Here is a 23,981-nt window from a genome sequence, read left to right on the forward strand (position 1 = left end):
AAATTTTGCCCGACCTGTCGGACACTTGGCCGGGACTTGGCCGGGTGGTGTAACATCCCAAAATTGCAAGTGGGATGCAAGTCCCGGCCATCCCCGGGTACCCAGGGGCCGGGACTACAATTGACAAGTGCATAAACTCTTGACAATGAAATCACCAACCCAGTCTTATGGGCTTCATACATGCAGCTCCCATGCCACCATACTCCTTAGCTATCCATCATGCATCTAGACAACAGTTTCAAAAACCTGATGAAAATTCACCTGTTCCACATAAGTATTCCATAGCCACGTCTAATGTAACACTTTTTTATAGGGTGAGTAGACTTTCCATATATGTGTCCTAATATAAGTTATGTCTTCATTTACATCTTCATTAGTTTCCCTCTTCTGTATCTGACTTTACTGCACCACTTCCAGTTATGATTCATTTACACATTGTATACTGTAACCAGTTCCTTTTTCCCCTTATATTTTCATGTAATTGTAATATGCACAGTTGAGTACAGTCCTAGAGAAACTGCACAATATAAACTTATCATCAAGTACGGTATTGTTGTTATTATCAGATGTGGTATAGGAATATTAGTGTGACAAATTCCTGCACTTTTTTTTTCTATGTCAGTATGAGATATAATATCAACTTCCCAAGTTCGTAAGAAATAAAACTGTCACGGCCCATCCAAAAATACAGTTGCCTTAATCACGCCATCCCACATATTAAGGATCTGTATGTTCGAAATTTATGACAATAACAATGACTCTTGACAATAACATGGCCATATAATGCATTACAGATTTTAAAATATGAAAAGAATGTGTATCCACCTGTAGAGTATACCATAATGTGACTGTCTAGTGCATAATAATTTGATATACACTGTACTATCTAGTGAACCCTGGCACACATTATCTAAGGGGTCTAGTATTTTGTTAAATTTTATCATCTACATATTAGGACCTCAGTAAAACAATCTAAAGCCTGGAAGAACACAACACTTTTTACACCCTCACAATCACTACTGATTTACACCCCGTTTACAGGGAGTGAAAGGGCCGGGCTCGGCCCCGGCTGAGCCCGGCCTTTTCTCAATGTCTGTTAACGCAAACTGGGCCAAATGCGGTACCAAATTGCGACCGGCGTGCTCCCAATAATAGTCATTTGTTTACAAGCAGAGTGCCACTACGACAAAATATTGAAAGGTTTGAATTAAAAGCCCGGCACTGTAAACGGACAAAATTGCGGGGCCGAGTACTGCAATTGAGGCCAGGCTCAGCTGCGGCTCAGCCCTGCCCTGCACTGTAAAAGGGGTCTTTGACACCTGGCAGAGAAGTTCACAAAAGTGTATACACATGCATTATGTAAAGACATGCAATATTGTCATACAAGTATTTTCACAATTGTAAGAATGCTATGTCTGGAACTTCATCAACTCAAGCAAATGTTTTGAAAACACTGCATCCCCTGCATTAATAATCAAATAGGTTATCATACTTATGCAGCTGCAATGCACAACATACCAAACATATTGTGCAGTGTAAGTTGCTACAAGCCTAGGAACTGTGTCAACCATATGACACTCTGAAAGTGTGTCATGTGATCATAATTGCCTGGGCATATTTTGAGCCACACACTCCACCATGTGGCTTCGCCCCCAGAGTTCACGGAGATCACCACGAGATCACGCTGGCGCACATGAGGAACTCGCTCAGTGTGTTGTTCAGTATTCCAGAGTACATGTACTTGTATGTGTACACTGCGACTCTTTGAAAAATACACATTACATGCATACATGGGATTATAATAATATCTAGCACACTCAATATCACCTTCACACACACAAACACACATGCACACACACACAAAAAAAGCCTTTGGGGATAATAATGTGATAAGCATCTGATCACAAACAGTACTGGCTCTGTAATGTACACCAACAGAATTGATGGTTTTTATGAAACCTACTTATATGTCTAACTTTTCAATCTGTTATTTTCTTTTTCTTTGCTATCTACATTTGTAGCATTTACCGGTAATGACATCCTACCATACGACCTTGAATCACTGCTTAGCTGGTAAACACAGATTGAACGGTGGATGCATTCTTAATCGGTGAAAGGTACACGGATTATTATATACAGGTCTCTTCTCTGAAGGTTGTTCACCATGCTATCAATAATCATTCCTTTTCACGATGTGACTGCATGGATTCTCAGTGTCAAGCTATTGGATCACTTTGACAGATAAATTATTTGCAAACATGCAAACTAAAAAAAAAATAAAAAGGCACATAATATAACGGACACTGTTTTAAAGTGAATAGAATTTTAGTAATGCAGTTTCTCCTCATGGTTTTAAGTTTGCAGTTATTGGCAGACAAATATCATTGGCAGACAAATATCATTATACCATATCATTATACCATACAAGACCATCCAAAAATGAGATCCCACTGAGGAGATTGTAGAGTAGATTCAAACTAAAGTGTAAAGAGCACAATTCATATGGTACTTTGTACATGAATTTGAGATGATGAATTTCATCAGGTTTACATCTCACCAGAGAGGGAAGAGCAGCAGTCCGTCCCTTTCGTTTCCTTCTGTGTGGTTGGCAGTCGTCATTGAAGCGGTTCCGCGGCTTGGACGGCGGGATGTTCGCGGGTACCTTCTGATCCCACTTCCGATAGACCTCCTCTAGACGTTTCATGTCCATGGCAGTGGCGTTCTAGAGGAGATTGAGAGAAGGAAGGTACTTGAAACAGATGTGCACTGTACATAATGTACACTTTATTGCAGGACAAGTGTCTTCATGGCTATACCTTTCATGGATTTTTAAAGGGAAAATTGATTGTGTGATGAAAAGAGAAAAACTGAAACAATATCTCAAACAAAAAATAAATCTTGCTAATCAGTTCTAAGGCAATTTTACACAGCAAAATTATGCAATGACTTCTGGCACACTAGAAAGTAATATTTAGAGAGTCATATTCCATCAACAAAATCCATTTTCTTTTTAAATTCATTTGTTTCTATTGAATCATCCTGCAGCCAAGGGTTGGCCTTTCCAATTGTATAAAACTGCTTTCCACAGGCACCCTGTAGTTTTACATGGACATAATGTTGTATGAAAATACATGGAACATACGAACATTAATCATACAAATCAAATTACCGTCTAGAAAGTAAATCAAGCAAGATATCATGCAGATTTACAATGTACAAAGTCAAAATATCAAATCAAGTCAAATTCTAAAGCTTTGACATTTAATTTCTTGGTTTTAGTACAAAGGGCAATGTAAATCTAAAAATGGGGCAAAATTGTCAGAAAATGTCTGAAATGCAGCATTCTATCAATCTCTGTCACAAACTGAAGCAAAGGAAGCAGTTTTATGGATATCATAAATACATAAATTTTCATTTTTGTAAATATGTGGATAGCCCAGCACATATTCTTTATTCATGTTTTTGTCTTTCGTTGTCTCCTTGTCAATTCTCGCTATTGCCAATGACGTAAAAAGTACCCGGATGTTGATTTAAGCATCATTTACGGTGCATTATGGGATAGTCCGGTAGCAAAGTCACTTCCGTTCGTACGCGCGTGATACGTGACTAATGCTATTTACACACACAACCGACTGTACTCTACGTGTACTTCCTGTTTTCTCGACTTGAATTACAGCTTTAATATGATTTGAAATTTCTCCATTCTTAAGAAATTGCTGTTAATACGACTATTGGTTGTTGCTGCGAAGCTACCATGTGTTGTTCGCACGACAATAAATGAAAAAAATCTGCAGAAATAGGACCCTTACTGGCATGCAAGACGTGACGTGGCCGCGTGGGTGAAGTTTGCAGGTGACTCCACAGCGCAGTACGTGCACACAAATGAAAAAAGAAGATGGGCATTCCATGACGATATCCAGGTGGGTGAATATTTTTCAGCATATTTTCAGCGTATGCAGAGATGACTGATCTGTGATGTGCGCATCGATCGCATGATCAAGCAGTACGCTGTTCCGGTATGTGTTAGCTTATCTTGTGCGGTGGTGTATGGTGCATGCTAATGCAAGGCCGGCCGCCGGCCTAGGGCAATGCATGCGGGGACTACAGTGTACGAATATGACAGGCCTGGCCACTCGCTGGCTCGGGCGGTACAGCCGCCTAGTATATACTGTACTAGTATCCGTGGTCGGCGTGACGCTATAGGTAAGGTACGTATGCGCACGCTAGCGCTGTGCAAATTATGCCCCGCGCAGGAAGTGCCCTTGCTACGAAGTGCACTAAATCTTGACGAAAGAGCCACATGCGGGTACTTTTTACGTCATTGGCGATAGCGAGAATTATCACAGCAATGGGGGGGGGGGGGAGGCTCTTCTGAAGCACATTTGAGACTTCCCTAGAATCTTGTATAACGACACTGAAAGGCACAGAGCAACACCATCAAGCCCTTCTCTGAAGGCCAAAGGCAACCTACTATGCACAATGCACAACATCTCTCTAGTGAAAGAACAAATGAGATCAATAATTTAGTGTCAGTGAATGGCTTCCCCCTGGTCATGCCCATGTGGGCACCCATTGTTTCTACTGCCCCACTGAAGAAACTCAAAACTGTACCAAGGACTGAAGTGAGTTTGGGCAGTCACTGCACTTTTTATAGTTCAAAAGGTGGTTTCAGGAATGGTTCGCGTAATGTACAGTACATGTGTACAGGGTAGCATTAATCACTATCACCTCTGCATTCACATGATAACATTTGTGCCACAGGTTTGGTTCAGATGACTTTCTTTGCAAAGGTTACCTACATGTTATTTGGTTTCTAGCCAGTAGTGTGACAATAAGCCAGTTCACAGTTAGCACTAGTCTGCAATGACCTCTCCAACCACAGACTTTGCAAAACATGGAATAGTCCTCAAGAAGAGCAGTTGAAAACAGCAATGCAGGAAGTGTTACCATGACATGTCAGTGCTGCATGAATGGCTTTTGTTAATGTTGCTGAAAAGAATGCACATTCACCTGTAAATACCAATCTGCACCTGGTTCATTTACAACACAGTTGTCAAGAAGCCCTATCGCGAGTTAAGTCTCACTCTTCAGCCACAGGGCCTTGTCAAAAGGCTAGGTATTTGGCAATGTTAACAGAAAAAGTTTGTGCATTCAATACAGCACAATGAAATGGATACTTCCCTAAGTGTTGATTGATGAACCATTCTAGTCACTTGAATCACTGCAGGTTCAATTCAGTTGCTATGTTGGGCAAGCTGATGCATTATGGTGCTTTGAATTGAGTGAAGTGCCTAACCAACTGAGAAAAATGAAAGGTCATTTGTACCCATGTGCACATGAGCTATCTCTGACTGGCTTTTATGAAATCTCAATGAAGATTTTGTGGCAAGCCAATACTAGTAGTTGGCATTCTTGCAGACTTTGCCATTGTATTGCATACCATTAGCACTGAAGTACCGGTACACTGTTATTAGACCCCGTTTACAGTGCGAGGCTCGGCTCCGGCTTCATTTCAGTGTAAACGCGCAAAATGCCAAATGCAGGGCCAAAATTGGCCGCGCATTTGGCCATGCTCTGGAGGTAGTCTCGGCCGTGGCCGAGCCCGGCCTTTTCTCAGTGTAAACGCAAACTGGGCCAAATGCACAGCCAATTTTAGTCTGGCTTCCAAACCCTCTGCCCATGCTATTTCACTATTCAGGATATTAACCCCCTCAACGTCGAAAACTAGTATAGGTTAAGGTGGTTTTGTCCTGCAAAGGATCTTTCCTTTGGCAAAGGCCTTTGCCCGAACAGCAACTTCATCGCCACGGAATTCAGTTGGCAAAGGGTCTGAAAACCAGACTATACCAAATTGCGTTTGTTTACAAGCAGAGCGCCACTACGACAAAATATTGAAAGGTTTGAATTAAAAGCGTGGCCGAGCCCGGCAGTGTAAACGGACAAAATTGCGGTTCTCGGCCCCGCAATTGAGACTGGGCTAGGCCGCGGCTCGGCCCAGCCCCGCACTGCAAACGGGGTCTTACAATCATTTTATAGAAAGCTTGCTGCAACATTCAAACAACAAACAGGCATCTTACATTAATTTTGTACATTTACATGGATGCATGAATTTGTGACATTACCGATGCAAAGAGTATTCCCATTGGGACATAACAACTAGTGTATAAGAATAGATTCCAGCTGCCACTGTCTGGGCTTGGCTTTGTCGTAAAAGCCTATGTGATATAAATTACTGCATACGCTGATATTTTTGCGTACAGATATTTTCGCGAATAACGAGGTCATAGACATTTTCGCGCTTACGTTAATGCTCTATTAAAACAGTGCACGGAGACATTTTTCGCATGTTGTTAAATTCACAATCCAACCGTTATTCGCGAAATTCGCGAAAATCAAACCCTCGTGAAAAAACAGCTTATACAGTATGTGTATTTACAATGTGGGCCACTGAAGGGAGAGTAAACCTACATTCAAGGCGATTTTTATATATAAAGCCTATCCTGAAGCTTGCACATGCAACATGGGATATAGGAACAATGTACGTTGTATACTGTGCCTTTGGTGAGATCACTGAGGTCATTATCTGAACTCATAGAGAATGCAAAAGATTTTTACAATTCTTTCTGGTACAATTCAATTAAATATTATACCCACAAATATGATTTTACATATGACATCAAAGCATACAAGTACATGCATATAAAAGGAACTAGAAATGTCGCTATGGCAACTGGTATGCCTCCGCCATCTTGCATGATTCTCCTAATACATTGTAGGTCTATAGTACATGTGGACAATGTGTGATTACATTTTCACAAAATTGGCAAAATAATTAAAATGACAAGGTTGTCACAAATGTGTTGAATGTTCACCTTCCTTGACCTAGGTCTAATTGGATGAATAGGAGAGCATGTACAGTGTATTTGGGAATTTTAGGACTTGAACTTGACTTTGACCCATTCATAAGTTCATGCATCAACGAGTAATTTTCAAGGTATGGAGAAAAAGTGCAATATCTGTATTGAATAGTAAATTTTTACCATTTTCATCTGGCCTTTGACCCTAAAATTCATAAGATAATCACTGTCAGGCAAAACATGCATAGTAGTAAGTTTCAAGATAACTTGAGCCACTTCCAAGATATGGAAGAAAAAGTTAGTTCAGCACTTTGACTTGATCTTTGACCTTTGAGGCAAAAAAAAGAAGAAAAAAAAAAAGAAACTTCCCAGAGAATCTCTATTGGGTTATACATACATACACCAAGTGTAAAAAAAAAAAAAAAAAAAAAATCCTGCTGGCATTGAATAAATATGAGGGAAATAGTAAAATTTTTGAAGTGTTGCCCTTGACCTTTGACCCCATGAACATTAAATTCTCTAGATAATCACTGCCAGTCAGTACATGTATACACTATGTTCCATGAGGATACCTTGAACAATTTCCAAGGTACAGAGAAAAAAGTGAAATTTTAATATTTTTACTTGACCATTTGACCTTTGACCTTTGACCTCATGACCCTAAACTTTCACCACAGAATTTTAATTGCATAATACATGTATACACTAAGTTTCAAGAAAATATCTTCAGGCATTGCATAGATATGGTGGAAATAGTGAAATTTTACGTATTTGACCTTTGACCTTGAGCATGTGTACCCAAAAGTTGACAGGCACAACTTCACCCCCTAATACACATACATGTCAAGTTTCATTAGGATACCTCTAAAGGTTTTTTAGTTATGCTGTCCACAAAATTCATTCCGGACGGACGGATGGACGGACAACCCAAAAACATAATGCCTGCAGCACCACTTCATGGCGGAGGCATAAAAAACTAGAAATGTCACTACAGCGACTGGTTATACCCCTGCCAAACAACATTTCATAAGCTTTGGTCAAAACAACATTTCGTAAGCTTTGGTCAAAAAACTGAGGAAGTAGTTAAATCCGCAAGATCTTTCCTTGATCTTCTGCCATTAATATGCCGTTACCATGGCAACGTACTTTCGGGTACTGTCGAAAAATGCGTCTTGCACATCTACAACCAAAGGCACACATCTGTACCAAGTTTCATGGAAATTGGGCAAAAACTGAGGAAGTAGTTTGCAACACAAAATTTTCCATCATTTTGGCTCATAATATGTGAGCTGTTACCATGGCAACATACTTTTTGTCACTGTCAAGAAATGTGTCATGCTGACCTATATCCTAAGACAAACATTCAATATGAATTCCATGAGAATTGGAAGAACACTGATGAAGCAGTTTTGCCATGAAGCATTTTGCCCTATATTTTACCAATAACATGCCGTTACCATGGCAACGCACTTTTTGCCACTGCGGAAATATGTGTCTTGCACATTAACATATTCAGATGAACATCTGTACCTAATTTCATAAAAATTGATCAAAAACTGTGGGAGGAGTTCGCGACGCAAGATTTGTACCCATTTTTGCCCATAATATGCCGTTACCATGGCAACGTACTTTTGGGTACTGTCAAAAAATACGTCTTGCACATCTACAACCCAAGGCACACATCTGTGCCACGTTTTATGGAAATCGGTTGAAAACTGAGGAAGTAGTTCGCGACGCAAGATTTGCAACGGACCGACCGCCCGACCGACCGTCCGCTGATTCCTATATACCCCCTTCAAACTTCGTTTGGCGGGGGTATAAAAAATACAAAGCAGCAGCTACAACCTCGCCGAAGTAGAATCCATTTGGACTGAAGAAAAACAGATCTCTTTGACTCAGAGAAATTTGACTTACAAGTATGTATGAGGGATGAAAATCAATAGAATATAAAGAGGACTTCGAAAAACATTTGACTTAGGTGATTATTCGACTAATGTGAGGTCGACTTGGTTTAAGCACGGTTGACTGCATTTATAAGGACAGTAAGATACATTGTATTTAGAGTAGAGGAATTAACTTGGGTAACACCAGCTTTTCAAAGGTAAATCTCCAAAAGATATTCAATTCATTATCATTAATACAACATACACATTATACAGTATATTATTTATAGACTAGTTAAGAGTTACAACACAAAACTCTAAAATTAACCTGAATTATGTATCAATACCTCCATTGCTTTCCTGACAAACATTAAAAAAAAAAATGTAATATAACTATTTTGTCGGGCATTTTCAGTTCACTTACAGTGAAACATTCAAGCGTACCTTATGCAGGTGACAGCAAATACTGCAATAACTCTACACACATCATAATTTCTCACGGACTTTAAAAATTTTATCATGAGATTACACGACCAATGGGAAGCTCCACATGGTAAACTGCAGTCTTTTAACTTGTCAGCATACTGCTAGACACTGAATACTGTGAAGCAAGATATTTTTTTGTGGCACGATTGTTTGTTTTTGTCACTGGAATTTGATGCATGCAGTGCAGACAAGAACATTTGCATGCATTTTAATTTTGCGAATCATGGCTCTTGCAAAATTCGCAAAATTGAATTGCATTCAAACATTCCTTGTTTTACAGTACCTTGAGCTTGTGACCACAAAAGCAATGTGTATCCCAAAAATATGATTCAATCAGCTGCAAAATACATGCTAAAATCATTAGGGCCTTATATAAACAGAACCTCCAGTAGACTCAACTCTTTCCCAAGTTTCAGAAAAAAATTATTGTGAAAACAGAATGAGGATAAAACCTGCACTGTGAGCTGGGCAAGACATTACAGCATATCGTAAAAATGTTTCCCAATGCATACAAGTAATTTGCATCAAGTCCATACTAGAATGAAATTGATATCAAGGACACACAAGGTGCCTTTTGATTACAATTACACCTGTATGCACCATAAATTCCCTTTACACTAGAATCTCTTGATTCATTTAATAGAAAATATGCAGCGATCACTTTTACATGTATACATGCATGGAGACAATTGAAAAGCTCAGGGTTCCTGCGCTCAAATTCGGGTCATTGAGGTTTCTTGTACCATGAGGGTAAAGTGTGCCTCACTTCAAGGAATACCCTCCAAAACAAAATGCCACTTGCAATCTGATGAAGCAATTGTGATGTAAACTTGGAACATTTTGATACTTTAAAAAATTCCATCAGGACAGATCATAGTAAAAATATGCCTACACAATACAATGTGCAATGAAAGGTTATGCACAATTCGCAATGAAAGTCTATGCACAAATCACAACAAATTTAATGCAGTTTGTCGAGGATCAAACTTAATTTTCGAGAACAAAAATATCCTCCTTCTCCCTTAACCTCTCAAAAACAAAATCTTAAATCATGAATTCGCAAATCTTCAATTAAATACTCACATTTTCATGATCCTCTGTCTTGAGATTGCTTTTCTTCCCCACAAATAAAGCATGATTACTGAAAGAGCCTACCATTTCGACGGGTAACAATGCCGATTGTCCAAAACAAGATTAATCAAATACATATGTAGTGGAGAACAGTCAGCCAAGCTGGAACAGTGTGAATGCCAGCTGAAACAATACACACCAGACTGTACCAAGTCAACCTATGAGTACATATGAGGGACGGAGACACTAAGCCAAGTTCCTGTAGCTGCATGACAGCTCATGCTATTGGCTGATGACTCCTATCACAAGTCCCGCCCCATCCCTTAGAACTTTCCTGTGATTGGCTCACCCTGTTCAATGACATTAAAAGTGGGATGTCACAGGCCTTTAGTGACAGGCCTAGCCAAAACATGTTTGTGGAGAGATAAGAACAAGTGTAGTGTGTTTACAAGGTTTTCCAGAAAACATGGTTTTTAACAAAGTTAACAAAACATGAAAATGACAACTGAGCCCAGTAAGATTTGACTGCTTTCAGGCCCATAAAATAAGGAGGAAAAAAAAAAAAACAATGCTAGCCTGCAGTAAAGCAATAAAAGCTTACATAGAGTATCATGGAGAAGTTTCACAGACCTATCCATCACCAAGTATACATAATCTCCACATCACCAGTGCTGGCTGACTGTCATTCCTAAACACTGCCCATAATCTTAGCTCCAGACAGTGATTTAAAAAAATGTGCTGCACATGTGACGAGCACGACTTTCATTGCTCCTGTGACATAACACCAACACCTTCTCACAAATCTTTGGCATGCCGACATACATGGGGAGAAGTTAGACCCCGTTTACAGTGCGGGGCCGGGCTCGGCCGCGGCTCGGCCGCGGCCGAGTCCGGCCTCAATTGCGCGGCCGAGCCTCGCAATTTTGTCCGTTTACACTGCTGGGCTCGGCCGCGCTTTTGATTCAAACCTTTTAATATTTTGTCGTAGTGGCGCTCTGCTTGTAAACAAACGCAATTTTGGTATTGTCTGGTTTTCAGACCCTTTGCCAAATGAATTCCGTGGCGACGAAGTCGCCGTTCGGGCAAAGGCCTTTGCCGAAGGAAAAAATCCTTTGCAGGACAAAACCACCTTAAACTATACTAGTTTTCGACGTTGAGGGGGTTAATATTCTGAATAGCGAAAGATACAGGCAGAGGGTTTGGAAGCCAGACTAAAATTGGCCGCGCAATTGGCTGCGCATTTGGCCTAGTTTGCGTTTACACCAAGAAGAGGCAGGGCTCGGCCGCGGCTCAGCCGCGGCCGAGACCACCTCCAGAGCGAGGCCAAATGCGAGGCCAATTTTGGCCTCGCATTTGGCCTTTTGCGCGTTTACACTGAAGCGGGGCTGGGCTCGGCCGCGGCTCGGCCGCGGCCGAGCCTTGCACTGTAAACGGGGTCTTATTGATTGATTTTCGTCTACAGTATGAGCTCATGACCTGTAAAGAACCATTAGCCTATTCATGACCAAGGACATTATTGACTGCAGCCAAAAATATCACCTTACACAAGACTGCAAATTCACATTAAGGCCAAGTAAAAAAAAAAAAAAAAAGTTTCTCATTTATATTTTTCGATAGAGGTGATGCAGGAGGCCCTTATCTGAAGCAGCTGCATACATGGTCAATTTTAAGCTAGCACAGGGTGCTCATGTAGTTTTGTACTGCCTCATATAATAATTTTCAGACACCCACAAGCTAACCCTAAAAACTTCACAACCTAGAATATGAGTATCTGAGTCTACACAGTCAGGTTAAAGTTGAATATCTGCCTTTAATTTTGGCATTTTCATTACACATTTCGGGCTGATTTTACAGTGCTGCTGTTATATGTGTAACATATCATATTCGTATACTGACGGCTGCGCCTCCGTGTGTGTATCGTACAGTAGGCCTAAATCCCGCAACCAACTGCTTGCAATGAGTACAGCACAGAGCTTTCAATCAAGCAATCGAGTCATTCTAAAATGCACCAAAGTGTCTTAAAACTTCTTCTACCAGACTTTGGAGACTCCGAAGCCAAGTGTCAAAAGGGTGTGAAATATTTACAGTGAGTTTGTACATGTTTGAAAATCATTTACAAGGCAAAACGTTTAATGCATGAAGGGGACGTGGTTTCAATCCAAGTGGTGTGTTGTGTTGAGTGTACATCACAGGAATGTTACCGCAAGAGTGTCTTAAACAGAAAGGTTGTCGGGGTAATGTCAGAGCAATGTTGGGGTAAAGTCAGGGTAATTACCCTAGCTGGCTAGGGTAGAATTTGGCAAAAGTTATGACAACATCAGAGCAACATTTTTTTAAGAGGCAGGGTAAAAAAAAAATAAATAAAAAAAAAAAAAATTGCCTGGACGTTGTCGTGGTAACTCTGGCTTGAAAGGCTCTGTTAAAATGGGGCTTTAAAGTATGTTTGTGCTCTCATTAAGTTCTTGTTTCTGACTGGCTTAAACCCTGGTAGTTGATGAGTTGCACTAACGACCAAAATGAGAGAAGGAAATTAGCATACAATGACACTGGTGTACGCCAGTGGCAACTTAACAACATATTTTGAACATGGTATTTCTATTTTTCTAAAGCTTGCAGTATATTCAAATCTTTCAGAGATAAAGGAATTAAAGATACAAATTGAAAGTAAATAATTCAATTGTAATGTAAAATTTGAGTATCCTGACTGAATCACAAGTTTCAGTTAGGTTTGAATGGCATCAACCATGAGCATGCACATCTGTGTCTGAGATGTGAAACCTTGCTAAAAGGAGTATATGAAACCCAAATATACCAGCATAAGTGGATTGAGGGGAAAGCAGCAATAGTTGATTTCATTGTGATCTTATTTCTGCATTCCTTTTTCACATGAGAATATAACACAGTCAACTAAACAAAGTTACTGAGTCATATTTGAATATAACAGTGGAAAATATAAGAACACGAGTGCAGTTTTCAGACAGTAGCACGTCTGCCTTCTGATCCAAATGACCTGGGTTCGATGCCCGAATGACAGCTGAGCAACATACTGTCTTCTTGGAAGAGGCAAAACACTCTGTCCCTTGGATAGGACATTAAAGGCATAATTTACCATTTGCAGATGAAACAAAAACCCAGCATTAGTGCTTTAAAATAGTTCTAAAATGTGAGTCGGGGATAGAAACAACCACTGTAAAAATTTGAATCTGTATAATCGACGTTAAGTGTTGTTAAATACACAGAATGTGAACAATAGTTATAATAAGACTAAACTGTCTACAGTTACGGTTTATTGAGAAAAACACTGATATCTCCTTATATTTTAGGCTTCATTGCAAAAATTTTATATGGTAGGATGTTTTGTGACACAACAGACCTACACATATGCATCAAATGTGATATCTTGAACATTTTTGAAATCACTGCTACCAAAGGTAAACAGGGTCTTTAAAGGTCTTGTCTACCTTTGGGAGCAGTGATTTAAAAAATGTTCAAGATATCACACTTGATGCATACAACATGTGTAGGTCTGTTGTATCACAAAACATCGTACCATATAAAATTTTTGCAATGAAGCCTAAAATATAAGGAGATATCAGTGTTTTTCTCAATAAACCGTAACTGTAGACAGTTTAGTCTTATTATAACTATTGTTCACATTCTGTGTATTTAACAACACTTAACGTCGATTATACAGATTCAAATTTTTACAGTGGTTGTTTCTATCCCCGACTCACATTTTAGAACTATTTTAAAGCACTAATGCTGGGTTTTTGTTTCATCTGCAAATGGTAAATTATGCCTTTAATGTCCTATCCAAGGGACAGAGTGTTTTGCCTCTTCCAAGAAGACAGTATGTTGATATCAGTATTTTTCTCATTAAACCGTAACTGTATACGGTTTAGTCTGGAAACATTTTTATTATAACTATTGTTCACATTTTGTGTATTTAACAATACTTAACATCGATTATACGGATTCAAATTTTTACAGCGGTTGTTTCTATCCCTAACTCACATTTTAGAACTATTTTAAAGCACTAATGCTGGATTTTTGTTTCATCTGAAAATGGTAAATTATGCCTGTAATTGCAGGTCCTGTGTTTGAGGGAATCATGACTCATGCATGTAAAAGATCCACCTTCATTCATTCATCTCAAAAAGCAGGGTATTAACCTGCTGAAGTGATCCACCTACCCACCCACACAAGAAAATAGGCAAATGATGCCGACCCCTCATGGTTCACCCTAGGTGACTTGCAAGTCAGCAAACAGCATTAACCAGGGACATGGTATGAAGAAGAAGAAGTGAAGTTGGAGGATAATCTATTCAAAAGGTATGAAGTTTGCAAGTTTAGGTGCCACCATCACTGGATGAGAAGACCACGACAGTTCGTGATGTTACCGCAGGACAACAATATATAAAAGGAAAGATACAAAAAAATCCACTGTACTTTAACTTTTCAATCTATAATGAAAGAGCACTCGACTTACTTCTTACAGAAAGCGGGGAAATTAACAAGTCAAGGAATGGGTACTTTTCATTAAAAATGAAATCCGTGGAATTCTTTTTTATATTTTCTTTATTATCACCATCCTGACACAACATCACAAACTGTTCTAGTTTTCTCATTCAGCAAATGGCAGCATGCAAAACTTGAAAAATTCAGAGCTTTTGAACAGATTGTCCCACTTTCCTCAAACTTTATAGATGTGTTTTACTAATGCTGCTAGATTCAGTCAACCCAAACATGAGTTTCATTCCCCTAAATGAGACTGGTAGTGCCACATTGGGTCCATTTCTTACAGTGTATTGGTGAGAGTCTGTCCCATCTCTTGAGATCAATTTACCGAAAGGCATTCCTGCTATATCACATACAGTCAAACCTGTCTATAGCGGCCACCCAAGGGAGACTGAAAAAGTGGCCGTTATAGACAGGAGGCCGCTATAGACAGGTAATCCAACTTTGTGTGCATTGCTTACATGTACATGTATCATCGTTGTATCCTTACATGTACATGTATGTGTGTACGTATGCACACATCATGTGTTTCATACATTAAAGGACAAGTTCACCTTCATTAACATAAGGATTGAGAAAATGTAGCAATATTAGTAGAACACATCATTGAAAGTTTGAGGAAACCCGTTCAAAAGTTATGAATTTTGGAAGTTTTTGTGCAGTCACCGATGGATGAGAAGACTACTGCAGTGTATGATGTAACATGCGTACAACAATATCAGGAAAATATAAAGAGAATTTCACAAAATTTCATCTTTTGAAAAAAGTACACATTCCCTTGACTCGTTACTGACATATGTTATGGGTAATATTATTCCCATTGCCTTTAGAAAGAGGCAAGTCAAGTGCTCTTTTATTATGCGAAAAAGGTGAAAATATGTTGAATTTTCTTTACATTTTCTTTCTACTGTTGTACTCAAATGACATCACAAGCCTTAGTAGTCTCCTCATCAGGCGGTTCCAACACAAAAATGTTTAAAACTTTTGCATCGATTGTCCAATTTTCCTCAAACTTTCACTAATGTGTTCTACTAATATTGCTGCATTCTCTCAATCCTTATGTTTATGAAGGTGAACTTGTCCTTTAGTATGGCGGTGAATATGAAATTGTTGCACAGCAGTATGTACATTGTCGTGAAGAAAGCTTACATGTAACACTTTCTAGTGCATTATCATGACTGAATGAGGGATGAATGCAAGGTGGCTATCACTGAACGTTGCCTGCATGGCTACAAAGCAGAAAAACACGCTCAATTATCGGCTTGGCTACGGCTCCTTTGGGTTTTTGGCCGCTATAGAAAGGTTAGAATGTACCGCGGGAAACAAAATTTGTGGCCGCTGGCCGCGTTAGACAGGTGGCCGCTATACACAGGGTCTTTAACAGGGCTTTTCTCTCGGGGGATTTTTCAGTGGCCATTATAGACAGGTGGTCGCTAAAGACAGGTGGCTGCTAAGGCAGGTTTGACTGTATATATATCCAACCTTATGAGGGCCATTCTCCGAAAAGTGGCGCCAAAGGGCATTTTTGTGTCTCCACCCTTCTGTAGGCCATAAAGCACGATTTTTTCATCAGGAAACCATTTTTTTAACTTTTATTTATACTAGAGAATATAATGAGTAAAATTAAAATCAATTCAGGTCACAGCACCTCATGAAAAAATTATATTCGACAGCATGACATATGTATATGTTGATTTTACCCATGTCTCCAGCGAACTCTGTGATTATATTTCACGCTCCCGCTCTTTACTGTAATATCAGAACTTTATGTTTTGCTCACTAATTTATAGTGCCTTCAGTGCCTAAATAAAAAAGCATAATGCTTAGCGAAAAAAGATTGGTATATTTTTTTCTGCGATCTTAGCGAAGGTGTCTCCAAATCTTTGTAAGATACGTTACTTTTTGTATGACGCCATAAAAAATTTGAAGACAATAAAGCAGTGGTATGTATTTCGGTGTAGTGAATGAAGTCCATTTCAAGATTATATAAATACAAACAGTGTGTTCTGAAACTCTATAATAATAAATATATTCAGACACAAAGTTTGCAATTGTGTATGTTACGATAAGCGAAAATAAGATACGTTACTGAAACTTTGCTCTATTACAGAAAAAATACTTTGTTGACAAAGTTATAATGCATTTTTCTTTAAAGCACCATACATTGCTTGTATTCATACACGGGAGTTATGAAAGAAAAGGTTGTTATTTCGTGAAAACATAAGGTTGACCATTAAGGCCGTCAAATACGTTACCGTCAAATACGTTACCGTCATATACGTTACCGCATAAAGTCACAGATATGTATATATAAATATATCTGTGCAAAGTGCATCAACTAGGCGCAACGCTCTTTGCGCTCATTCTTTAATTTTGTAAATGGTTCTCCGCTCTTCAAAGCATGGCGGCCACTTTGAGCGTGATGTTGCATTACATTTAGTACGGAGAGTCTGAGGGAGATGTATATAAGGCTTCTCGCCGTTTGTTATTCGTCCCAGCTACGTGGTTGGTAAGAATTTTCATTTTTGAATATTTATCTATATGACTACTCACAATGACACATTTACGAGTTATTTAATGTTGATGGAACAGTTATACATATTGCGTATGCATGATATTGTTTCATGTGTTGTGATAGCTCGCATGTACGTTAGAATATTACCCAGCATTGGCACGGTAACGTATCTTACCCGACTCGTAACGAATCTTATTGGATGATAATGTCCTGTTCTTACGTACACAACGGCTATATAATATAACAATGTACATTGATTATATAACTCCCATGCTGATATTTTCCCTCTCTATCTGTCTCTCGTGTATATTAGAAAGAAAAAGGCATGTGTAAAACGCTTGCTGAGGTATACAGAAGGCCTACAGAGAGAGAAAGAAAAAGATTGATCCCACATTTCTAGCAAAGGAGCGGAAAATCCAATATCGCTTTTCTGTTTCTGATCACGACATGTCGACTCGGGAAAAAGGAAAATAATGACGTGTTTAAATTTCATTTTTTTTTTTTGGAAAACATTTCTTTTTTGAAATGAACAAATTAATGACGTAATCTCCTCACATTTTTCTACACATTTTATTTTCAGACATCCTCAAAATGTCATATATCAGATATCATACAGGATAAAGCTTTCCTTCTGTTAATCCAGAATGTATGACATATCTTAATATAAGCGTATGGTTTTTGCCTGTATTCTGCAAAAAAAAAAGTAAGAATTTCCAAAATATCATGTATAACATATAATGACAAATTATGAGCGGATGACATCAACAACTTGCTCATTAGAATATTCATAAAGACTGGTCAAGAAATGTTTTCTGAAAATGTGAAATTTAGAAATATAATATATTATCTTCTCTACTTGTTACTCGGTATGTATTTTTTGTTCCTCTTCGTTCTTTAATCATATTAATTTCTGACCCGGATTTTTCCTTAAATACTTGCCACATTATTGTACAGGGACAACGTAATGTTAATTGTCAACTGATGTACGTGGAAGGAGAATATTTACGATTCCTTAATCTAGTTGTTTTGTCTTGGCTCTCTATGAATGTACAAAAATATGAAAATGTGGAATACGTCAATATAGTGTAAGCTTTAATAAATATACCAAAATATTTGAGTGGATGATGAATCAGATGTGTTAATGCAAAGAAGTTTTACTTGAGAGTTGTGTCGGTTACGTTATTACCACCATTACCTAAAGTATTGCTCCGTGGCTTCTTTTTAAAACAAATTTCATGACAGGACATGTGGAAATACATTAATACATTATACAAAGCTTCTGACACCTATATGCAACATGACTACTTGCTGGGAATGAAATCTTTTATACTATTTTAGAAAGTTCTTTTGGGTCTTTTTGTTAGGAGCAGAGCCGAAACACAAGTGGCCCAAGTGAAATAACATTGTATTTATAAGATTAAACTGTCAGCAGTCAAATACGTTACCTTTATACGTTGGAAGTTATATATTTGTCTGTACACTCGGAGCTAATCAATTCCATCATGTTGTTCCAAAATGAATGATGTTGCATATCTAATTATGAGTTAACAGAGGGACAGAGCTACATAATTGGCTGTACATTGTCTATTAGAAATCAAAAGTTTCGGTCATTATATTTGAAACAGAATTATAATTACGTTTCGAGATAACTTTGTTTGTGTATGTTATCAACTAATAATTTCACTAACAGAACTATGTCAACTAGATTATCCGGGGTTATATGTTCTAGGTGGCTATAACATTTTGATGTAAGACAATATGCAAGGGTGAGTTTATCATCATGTTACTTTATAAGTCACAGTAACAAAATTTCGTATGGTATAGATGTCTGTCAGATACGTTACCATATCGACATTACCGTATATATCTTCTTTGCACTCGTATAGGTATGCATGAATTTTGATGATATTGTTCCCCCTTAGGAATGTCAGATATGTAATCAATGAGTTAAAGGCATAATTTACCATTTGCAGATGAAAGCATTAGTGCTATAAAATAGTTCTAAAATGTGAGTTAGGGATAGAAACAACCACTGTCAAAATTTGAATCCATATAATCGATGTTAAGTGTTGTTAAATACACAAAATGTGAACAATAGTTATAATAAAAAAATTTCCAGACTAAACCGTATACAGTTACGGTTTATTGAGAAAAACCCTGATATCTCCTTATATTTTAGGTTTTATTGCAAATATTTCATATGGTAGGATGTTTTATGATACAACAGACCTACACATATGCATCAAATATGATATCTTGAAAATTTTTGAAATCACTACTCCCAAAGGTAAACTGGACCTTTAATAGAAGGGAATGGACTATTATACATTTTGAATCAAATTTCAGTCATACATTTCAAACAGAACATGATTATGTTATTACGTTGATTTTGTTTAATGCATGCACATAATGCTATTGATGAATATATGACTTTGTATTACTGAGCAGTGTTAAGACTATATTAACTAGGGTTATAAATAACATTAATGAATGTTCAAGGTTGAAAATTCATTTGGGTGTAAGATATAATGCAAGATTGAGTTTATCGTCATCTTGAGATAGAAATCACAGTAACGAAATTTTGTGGAATCGAAGTATGTCAGATACGTTACCATTTTTCTCTTTCCTTGTGATTCAAAATGTATGAAATCTGCTATAAAGTTTGCTTGCAGTTAGCTTTCTTTGATAATTTCAGTACTTATGTATGATTTTTATTACTGTTTCAAAGCAATATAAGATCAAAGTGTATTAGAGATATTAATTGCAATTTATGGTTGTGTATTTTCTACGAAAATATATATATATTTTTGAGCTGATTTTGACTGACAGGCTTCAAACGTCAATCGTTTTTTACATCTGGACTGATCAAAGTTCAAGAATTACTTTTTAATCATGTGCGCATATTAGTTACGTTTACATTGAAATAGATATTTACATTAATGGTCCACAGATGATACTTCCACAGCCATTTTCTTGTCTAAAGCCTAATGGTAACGTATCTGACGGGTGGTAAAAACTATGAAAAAATGTGTTCAAGTTCAATGCTATTTCTTGAAAAATGTGTTGGTGTCAAAAATCACCCGTTGGTTGTTATGTGTTCTCAAAGTATTAAAGTTTCTGAATTCAAATGAGTTTCACGACTTTTTTAATGTCGAAATTTTATAGTTTGTCCAACCCTGTTGGTGCCCTTTTGTGGAGAACGGCCCATGAAATGCATTGATTTCATCCTCCTTCACACACACAAACACATGGGTTTCCTGTCTCAGCCTTTATACAGTGTATGAAGTATCTGCATCATATGCTAAACTTACAGATTCTTTTGACTATCAAGTACAATTTTTTATACAATGTACTTATTAAAAGATTCCATGCATATATGCATACCAACTTTAAAGGGACTGTACAGTTCTGGTTGAGGTGAGGATTTAGCTTTTAACGTCTTGCAAGATATTCAGAAACCACTCTATGAGATGTCAAAGAGCATGCAATTCTAAGGGGTATGAAAAGCTTATTTGATGAAAATCGGCTTTGAAATGGCTGAGATAGCCAAAAACAAGGTGAAAGAAAGAGATCCTAATAAAAGGCGTGGCCTGTCGCCTTTTATGATTATCACTTTCTTGGATATCTCAGCCATTTGAAAACCAATTTTCATCAAATAAACGTTAAATCCTTCTTAAAATTACATGTTCTTTCATATTTCATACGAGGTTTCTCATTAACTCACTTAAGAATGTTATAAACCTTAATTCCCACCTCAACCAGTACTGTACAGTCCCTTTAAAAACTACAGAATGCTTTGTACCATATATGTACACAGCTCACATCCTGGCTTTAGCTATACATCATTGACATAGCAATTGTACACAAATACTGAATCGCTATCAAGTGTACAGACAGGCTGTAAGCACAACTAATTCATACTATCTTCAGTCAAAAAAAGTGGGACACAGTCATAACAAATGGGTATACCCATAACAGTATTAGTTGCTGGGACAAGGTGACCTTTTTACTACTATGCATTTCAATGCACAGCAGCAGTTTGATATGAAAGTCACCTTCACACTCCAGCTGACTGTGTTTACAGTGACCCAGTTTGGCACTGGTAACTGAATCAGCCTTTGTTGTGCAACGTGCTACTTTGCACATAACACCAGCGAGAGACTGCCTTGCATCATTTGTGTTTTCCATTGTGGTTTCATCATGCCCATACATCTTTTGTTAGTACAGTATGTACCGATACTCTTCATGTCATGATACGAACACAGAGCTTATATGCCATGTCAGTCATTCACAATTAGCATTCATAAATTTTCTAGAGGATGTAAACCAGGTTTAAAGGGGAAGTCCGGACGATTATCAGCCGTTTCCCGTGTAAAGAAAAATATTTCATGAACCTATTACCCTTTTCCCGACTAGAAAAGACCATCAGATACATTTACTATGATTTTTAAAAATAAATTATAAGGTAATTCTTCATGTTCGAATCCGTCACGAGCAGCCCTTCGTACTATCTGTTCCAGTATGCATTGCACGTGACGTCACAGACTCACTTTCCTAAGCAGAGCACCATGAGCGCAGCCCAGCTATGCATCGATCTCCCATTGCACTGCTGACTGCGGCGTGGTATCTGCATGCCTGCCGAGGTCTGCCTAGTTGGCGCTACCGCAGGAGTCCGTACACTGTTTTAGGAGTGCTGTTGCCAAATGCTGTATTTCTTTATTCAAATGATCTTTGGTATATATCTATATAAAATCCGTCAAAGATTAATGTAAAATAGTTGCAATGTTATAACATTTTCATTTTATTGAAATATTATATGTATTGTAATACTGCCATACTTATTAGTGTCCATCCAATCACTTACAATTCATTGGCTATTGTTGTCATCAGAGTGATCAGGCATACATTTACGTACCTGCTGCTGCCAGATGCTTTCACAATCCGCGATCGTTTTTTTCGACTTCTGAGTGTAAAAACTCTCAAATCAGTCTGTCAATTACAGAATTATTGCCTCTCTTGTTGTCCGAGACTGTCGAGTATGTCTGACGGTGGTAAATTATGACAGTATAACTTGAACCGCGGAAGAAACGCCATATTAGTACTGCCGCTGCCGGTAACTGCGACCAGCAGCCCCATACACATAGCGTAATGGGACTGCGTACTGTAGCATTCAGGATCATGATCGGGTAGCATCGCAGATAAGTATCAACTTAAAATCAAAATATTTCTTCAATTTGAAGACTTAACAGTAAAGTTGAAGTATTGACAACAGGCTTTGGGCAGCGTTTGGTTCTGCCAAAAGTCCTTTTCTGTTCAAATTGATGACTTAATGTGACTCAGTCAAGAGGAACCTTGGGTTTGGAGAGCTACACTGAATTATTGACGGCCAGCACAGGCGCACACACAAAGAGACATCTCTGTGCGCACACATCTCCGGTTATGCGCTGGCCGTCAATTCAGTGTACATAGCTCTCCCAGGTTCCTCTCGACCGAGTCACATTAAGTCATTAATTCGAACAGAAAGGGACTATTGGCAGAACCAAGCGTTGCCCGAAGCCTGTTGTCAATACTTTGACTTCACTGGTAAGTCTTCAAATTGAAGAAATTTTTCGATTTTAAGTTGATACAGTGTATTTATCCGTGATACTACCTTATCATAATCCTGAATGCTACAGTGCGCAGCCCCATTACGTTATGCGTATGGGGCTGCTGGTTGCAGTTACGCCGCCGATGGCATCGAATAGTATTGGTAAGTTTTGACGACAAACTTGTCAATTAAAATATTGGAGAGCCATCTTGCACACCTTTCCCGCTCATTTTCTGGGTTCAGAATGGCAAAAAACTCTTCTTCTGGCCATCATCCGGTTTATTAAAACACCCAAACGCTCACACATCGGCATTTTTGATCATGCCGCGTGCATCCGCTGCGTGGCCGGAACCACGCGGAACGCTACCGCTTGCTCGGCCCATGTCGCTGTTGGCGTTGCTCAAGCAGGGCTCCCCGAGCCAGTTGACGCTCCAAACAAAAAGCAATGTGATGCTAATATGTCACGTGATCTTTCTCGCCGGCGTACAGAAATTGAACAGTTACGATTCAAAATTACAGATGCTAAAAAATCGATTGTGACGAGTTGGGAGGGTATTTTTCAATGAATCTTAACGTTGGTCATTATGGTCCTTGATTTAGATATCTACCAGTCTACATGTGTAATTCTAACACTATGTAGATTATGGTGAAATTTATTCAAAATCGTCCGGACTTCTCCTTTAAGATTTATTTTTTTTTTTTGAGTGAAATTGGTTAATTGACATTGTTACTTACCCTGTTTTTGGACTGCTTGCACACATGAATTTAATTTTTTTTTAAAAAATCACTTCGAGTCACTCCTGATCCCGATCCTTTGCCTTTGCTAGGGTGTCCGGTAAGATTTCAAAACGCAATCTTTTCACAGAAATGTTACCATACCTGTGTACAGAACGGCGTTCCAACTGCCCAAATTCGTCTTTTTCACCGTAAAATTCCCCCAAAAGGCTCAATTTCCGTGTTGAAATGACACCAGTTTGTAACCCAAATGATCGGCAAATCAATTCGAATTCCGCGCGTGCGACGTGTCGAGATAGGTGTTCAGATTTGGCCAATTCACGTGACTT

General features: G+C 38.4%; 1 protein-coding gene across 3 annotated transcripts in view; it reads right to left on the reverse strand.

Annotated features, from left to right (window-relative positions):
* Positions 1-23,742, reverse strand: part of LOC140242031 (glycerol-3-phosphate acyltransferase 1, mitochondrial-like) — a 71,789-nt gene extending 48,047 nt beyond the window's left edge. Inside the window, exons 1-2 of one of the 3 annotated variants that reach the window (XM_072321781.1) lie at positions 23,653-23,742; positions 2,558-2,722 (exon numbers count right to left, since the gene is read on the reverse strand). In XM_072321781.1, coding sequence (XP_072177882.1) covers positions 2,558-2,710 — 153 coding nt within the window. In that variant the 5' untranslated portion in view covers positions 2,711-2,722; positions 23,653-23,742. Of the gene's footprint in view, positions 1-2,557; positions 2,723-10,309; positions 10,416-10,927; positions 11,010-23,652 lie in introns of those variants that run through there. The other 2 variants (XM_072321782.1, XM_072321780.1) reach the window with 2 other exon arrangements.
* Positions 23,743-23,981: the final 239 nt, after the last annotated feature.

This window comes from Diadema setosum, chromosome 18 (assembly GCF_964275005.1).
Source record: "Diadema setosum chromosome 18, eeDiaSeto1, whole genome shotgun sequence".
Taxonomy (NCBI): Eukaryota; Metazoa; Echinodermata; class Echinoidea; order Diadematoida; family Diadematidae; genus Diadema; species Diadema setosum.